The following is a 6,240-nucleotide window of genomic DNA, read 5'->3' on the forward strand; positions in this document are numbered from 1 at the left end:
TATTTTTGGAAAACAATTCTACTTTTAGGAAAACAAACATTCTAGGAGAAAAAGTTCTAATAGAAAAGTTCCAATGAACCCAAATATTATTGTGAATTTTACCATCCCTCATTGAGGCACTGTTAAAAAAAGGGAACACAGAAAAAATTGACAAATCAACAGAACAGTCCACACCTCTTATCACAGTTTCAAATACAGAATTTTCAAGTTCTCCACGAAAGAGGCACAGGATTCAAGGCCTTTAAGGTGGCATTCCATTACACATTATCTAGAAGTTTACCCAAATTTGTAAAAATCTGATACATAATTAATTAGCTAATATATGACTGGATAAGCATCTGTCCATATGATTTTTATGCAAGAACAAATAAAGACATTTTTGCACTTAAGAACATGACTGATCAACTTCAAAGCAAGATTTATTTATTTTTATTGTTTGGGACATTTGCAAAATTTATATTTATGAAATAAATTCTATATCCAATTTCAGAGCCTCAAGTATCTGAGCAGTTTAATTAAATAGATGCTCTTTAATTGAGTGTGCAAAACATTTTGAAATTAAACCATTCCATCCTTGAAATGTTCCATTCTGATATGAGAGCATTTCTTCTGAGAATACAAGAGATGGCCCAATCTTGAAACTCATTTAAAGATCAGACAGCTTTCAGTATATTCAGATATCAAAATGTACTGACCTGGAAGCATTTTGCACATTTCTATGGTCAATCACATTTTGATTTCTGAGGAGGGGTAGGGCTGAATTTCCACTAGCTTTGGCTGTGTGATTGTCTAGCTTTCTCTTTCTGACTGTTGTGTCAAGAAGAAAATATTCCTATTATCATTGAAGGTTAGAACTTTGTTGCTCTTCCCTCTTCCCTTCCCCTGGATGATTTTAGAAATTAACAACAAAACATTCAATATGTGAACTGAGCTACCGAAGGCATTTTTGCTTTGATCAATATTTAGGGTAACTGCCTTGTTCTCAGAAAATGGTTCTGGCTTCTAGAGGACTCCAGGGCACAGAACATTTCCCTGATTTAGAGTTATTTCCTAAAAACTTCTTTGCACGTTCAAGTCAGCTATACTGTTTCTCCCTAGGATTCAAGTCAGTTAAAGGATTCACCCATGTCCTGCACTGTCTGCTCCACACTGTGCTGTAGTTCCAAACTGCCTGTGCATTCACAACACCCAGCCTTTCGCTCTTGGCTCCCTTGCACTGAATTCCGCTTTGCATTTTTCCCACAAAGTGAACAACGGCTTGATTCTTCTCGCACATGGGTCCTCATGTGGTTCACCAGGTTGAATTTGTGCAAGAATCTTTTCCCACATTCGGTGCACTGATGGGGCTTGACCCCTGTGTGTACTCTCCGGTGTCTGGTGAGGGTGGATTTACGTGAGAAGTTCTTCCCACATTCGGGGCAAGGGAAAAGCGCTTCTTGTTTGTGCAAGGGCTGTTTTTTCAAAGCTAGCTGACTGTTGGGTGTCTGGTGAGCAAAGGGAGTTGCTTGCAAATTGGGAAGAAGGCGATTTCTCTGTCTTTTTGAACTTTCCTGTAACAGATACTCTTCCTCATTTTTAGTCTGTATTTCATCACCTGCTAGATTAAAAAAGAAAAAAAAGTTATTACTATTTCTGTAACTATACATTAGAGTTTCATAAGCTTCACTTTTGCAAGAAGACAAACACTTTAATTATTTAATTACAGACTGATATATGTATATATATATATGTGTGTGTGTGTGTGTGTGTGTGTGCGCGCGTGCATATATATATATGTGTGTGCGTGTGTGTATATATATATGTGTGTGCATGTGTGCGTATGTGTGTACGCACACACACACACACACACACACACACCATTGTAATTCCACAACAACTTTGCAAAATAAGATATGATAAAATAGAGTAGAAGACCAGAAGTTTATGGCTGAAGAGTTATTTGAACTTGGATCTCGTTAGTCCAGAGTGATTCTCTGGCCCAATTTGGTCCCTTCAGATACTCTGTTTCAATCCCATTATCTCTAACTAAATGACTATATTATCAGAATTGACCCAAGATACTTGGAGTCTCAAAAATCCTTACCTGCTGAGAAGGCATTCTCATTCAGCTCATCCTTATTTTCTCTGCAAAGCACCGTCTGCCGGGTATCTGAGACCACTTGCTCACTTTCTGGCAAATTCATAGACTCCTCAAGCATATATGGCCCTAGCACCTGAAACAGCAGTTAGACACCATTCAAGGCAAAGGAATACACCAAGCAGAGGGATACAGTATTGTCAGGGAAAGGTAGAATGTAAGTAGGAAAACAGCAACACATGAGAAACATTTTCAATCATCTTTAGTGTCTAGGGAAGCCAGTGGTGTAAGATAGATTCAAATGTGTGATTGTAATAGCTGTCAATCCAGGAAAAAACACTTTATATGTGCTGTCTTTAACTTTAATCTGGGACTCACTAAACCCTAACCCAGTGGTGGCGAACCTATGGCACGGGTGCCAGAGGCGGCACTCAGAGCCCTCTCTGTGGGCACCCGCGCTGCTGCCCCAGTCCTAGGCCTTCAGCTGGGTTTTATAAAACCTTTTCGCTTTAGGCCTCCACCGCCATGTGCCCCCCCCCCAAAAAAAGGTTCAATCAGTCAATTTCAACTTCTTGCAGGAAAAAAAAATCTTGCAAAGTTGGAATTGATTGATTGAACTTTTTAGTCCCACCCAGTCTGCTGTTACCACTGCAGCCACGCCCAGCCAATGGGCCACAACCACCCGGCACTCGACGATGCGTAAGTGGGTTTTGGGTTGCAGTTTGGGCACTCAGTCTCCAAAAGGTTCGCCATCACTGTCCTAACCAGACAAAGTCAATTCTTGGCTAGATGCTGGATGTCCCCAACTGCCACACCTTGCAAAATGTATGGAATCTTTTATTTCTGGTAGTTCAAAATTCACACTTGCTTGACATAAACTTGGATCTCTCCAAGAGTCTTCTGGTACTGTTTCTGTGAATTTTAATAGTGTATAAGGCTGCCTGCATCAGCTGATATTTATTTAAATCATTCAGGTTCTCTCAGAACGCTGCTCTGCTCTAAGATGGGAGACATTTTTTTGGGTGAAGGAGAGGGGTGTCAACATTTGTGTGGTTAAACAATGTAAGAGAACAAAGGCTCCCGTGTCGCTTCCTCACTTTCAAGTTGTTTTCTCTTTGTGAACAAACAGAAAATCTAAAAAGCAATAAGGACTCAATTTCAGCTCAGTGCAATGACTTTTCATGGATGGTTTCAGAAATCACTTTCATTATACTTTAAAGAATACTATATAAACAAAGGAAGCACCTTTTTAAACAATTAAAATTAACATAGTATTAAGCTTTTGGCACAGGACATTATTTTGACAGAGATGTTATCAGATAAACAATTGCCTGTGAAATAGGTGATCAAATGGCTTTTGTGGAACGTGACTGTTTCTATTATGTACATCAAAACTGACCCACATTTTGAGCTGCTTGTAGAGTCTATTTTTTAAAAAAAAAAATACACAAAAGAGGCAGTTTCTCCTCATGGGAGCTGGGCACTACTACATAAAATTGTAAAAAAAAAAAAAAAAGGAATGCTTCAGCAACAACCAGCTCCTGAAGGTAGGTAGGTAGTTTCCCCCCTCCCTCCATTCCTGGATACTACCATGAGTGTAGGCAGAAGCTGGTGCTTTTAAAAGTGATTTAAAACTCTAATTGCATGTTAGGACATAACTCCCAGGTTTCATGCTGGAAAGTGCTCACCTGTTGATCCCATCTCTCACTGTCTTGCTGCTTCAGAAGAAAATGTTCTGCCAAGGTTACTGCCTGAATGCAGGTCTTTGGATGATATTCCTGAACCCATTCCTGCATTTCCTCAGGCAAGACAGTCAGAAATTGTTCTAGGATCAACAACTCTACAATCTGTTCCTTGGTGCGGCTCTCTGGTTCCAGCCAGCGATGGCAGAGGCCCCGCAGACGAGAACAGACTTCACGGGGCCCTTCAGCCTCCTGGTAACGGAAATGCCTGAAATGCTGCCTCTGTCTTTCCAGACTGACAGCATCTTCTCGTAAGATTGCAGTTTTTACTTTCCCATAATCCCCACTTTCTCTGGGATCCAAGCTGTTGTAGGCCTGAAGAGCAGCTCCGTTGAGGGCTGGCACCAACCGAGTCACCCACTGTTCCCTTGGCCATTTGCAGGCCTCAGCCACATCCTCAAAAGTAGTCAAGTAGGTCTCAATGTCTTCTGTTAAGGTGAGTTCTGGTACTTGCAGATTCCTCCATGCAGGTGATTGGACTGGGGTAAGTTCTGGAGTTGGCAATTCTTGCCCTTGGATTTCCCAGCGTTGGGGTGCCTCTAGTCGTTCATTCCTGGTTTGCTGTGGTGTTACTAGCCGGAGACCTCCTCCTCCTGTTCCTACCGGTATAATACGATATGTTTTTATAGAGGCTTCTGACATTCCTAATGAATCAGAGCCTACTGGGTCGGGTTCTTTTTCCATTTTCACCAATGGTTGCACTCGTTGTTCGAATGGTGTCTGACACTGGAAGTACTGGGCTACCATATTCCGCTTTGCTGCTATTTTCCTCCTCATTCTTTGGATTTGGAGTTTATGTAGGCTTCTGCTGAAGCTTCCAATAACTGGTTTGCCAACTGGAGAGACTATCAAGTGGAGAAATTCCTCGAGTGGTTTGCGTCTCAAACTAGAGGGAGAGACAATGATACAACAAAGAGGAATATGAACACAGGTTTGTTTGTTTTTTTTTTTTAAAAAAAACAGTTACAATTGAACTACCTATTTTAATATGTTAATTGGGGACACTAATCCATAAAGATATTGCATGCTACCAGCACAAATCAGACTTGATTGGCCAATAGGATCTATAACTATAACTAACATTAAAAGAAAACTAGCTATGACTACAGAGGCAGGTTACAAAATATTATAAAGCTAATATTTGAAAAATAAATAACACATTTAATGTGCCTATTGCTGCTTCCAAGCTGACCAAGCTGCATTAAAAATTATTTAAACTAATTATTAGTAAAATAACTGTGTTATAGGACTTTTCTCTCAGATTAGCTAAACTGGAGAAAGCAATATATTTTGCTTAAAGTAATCTGTTCAGCTATTAAAACTGCAATCTTTTGTATATTTACTTGAATTCAGAAATACAGCTAGCCCTAGAAGACAGGAGACTGAATTTTAGTCCTGCCTTTGGCATGAAAGCCACACATGAAAGTGTGAATTTGGGCCAGTCACTCTCTCACCTGAACTGATCTCACAGGGTTATTGTTGGGAAAATAGGAGGAGAAAATAGTACTAGTTATGTTCGCTGCCTTGAGTTCCTTATAAAAAATAATAGAAGCAAGATAAATAAATTTCTTCCAGAAATATACACGACAAGGTTCATAGTTTTCTTCACATTGTAAACTTCACAAAACCTTTCCTTGACAAGCATCCTGAAATGCTTCAATTTGCAGTGATCTGGTCACACTTGTAATACACTGTATAAGAACTCAATTTTCCCTTTTAAATGATATCTCCATTTTATTAAATGTAATACTTTCTATGTTAATCTCAAGAACTGAACTAAGCATGACATGGAACAGAAAGAAGAAAGACAATTAATGAGGGAAGGGTAAAGTCTAAATTTGACTGGCATAAAGGACGGGAAAGGAATGGTTTAATTATTACTTTCATATGTTACTTTGCATAGTTTTATAATTCATGATTTGAGGCCAGCTCATTTATAATTGATCATAGTTTATGTTAAAGACTGTTATACCAGGCTGTGGGTTGGAAATTTTACATCCTCCAGCTATTTTGGCCTGGACCTTTCTAAAATTGATTATTCTAAGTTGTGATGATGGTCAAAATCTTGAATAGTTTAAAAGGGGGACCGAATACTTTCAGGTCTATCATCTAGAAAATTCAATGTTGTTTTTAGGGCAGCATGACTTCGAACAGCAACTGCAGGACAATATCTTGCTTCTGAGTATTATTGGACCATCTAGTTGTAATAAAAAAAATGCTGGACTAAGATGGGCCTTTGTCTTATCCAATGGGGTTATGGTGCCCAAGGTTGATGGAAATGATGGAAGTTGAAATCCAAAACATATAGAAACATTTCACATATTCAGCACCAAATAATATGAATATAAACTTCCAAATGCTTCCATCTACATGAAAAGAAATATTTCAGTTCTTATCAGATGTTGTGTTAAACCAGATTTT

The 6,240-nt window shown here is 39.2% G+C and overlaps 1 protein-coding gene across 1 annotated transcript; it reads right to left on the minus strand.

The window, feature by feature from the left end:
• LOC107285311 (zinc finger and SCAN domain-containing protein 16) lies at positions 1-4,566 on the minus strand. Its single transcript, XM_015813488.1, has 3 exons — positions 3,766-4,566; positions 2,084-2,213; positions 1-1,597 (listed from the first exon to the last, which is right to left on the minus strand). Exons 1-3 carry the CDS (start codon positions 4,564-4,566, stop codon positions 1,107-1,109), a joined length of 1,422 nt encoding a protein of 473 aa, XP_015668974.1. The 3' UTR covers positions 1-1,106.
• Between the last annotated feature and the right edge of the window lie 1,674 nt (positions 4,567-6,240).

The sequence above is a fragment of the Protobothrops mucrosquamatus genome, unplaced genomic scaffold (assembly GCF_001527695.2).
Source record: "Protobothrops mucrosquamatus isolate PMUCROS unplaced genomic scaffold, P.Mucros_1.0 scaffold160, whole genome shotgun sequence".
Classification (NCBI taxonomy): Eukaryota; Metazoa; Chordata; class Lepidosauria; order Squamata; family Viperidae; genus Protobothrops; species Protobothrops mucrosquamatus.

Bases quoted from the DNA above. Each gene is read 5' to 3' on its own strand.
- LOC107285311 (XM_015813488.1), bottom strand. From the start codon at position 4,566: ATGGTAGCCCAGTACTTCCAGTGTCAGACACCATTCGAACAACGAGTG. The intron at 2,214-3,765 runs GTGAGCACTTTC...CTGCTGTTTCAG, and splicing joins GTGAGAGATGGGATCAACAG to GTGCTAGGGCCATATATGCT. The intron at 1,598-2,083 runs GTAAGGATTTTT...TTTTTAATCTAG, and splicing joins TGAGAATGCCTTCTCAGCAG to CAGGTGATGAAATACAGACT.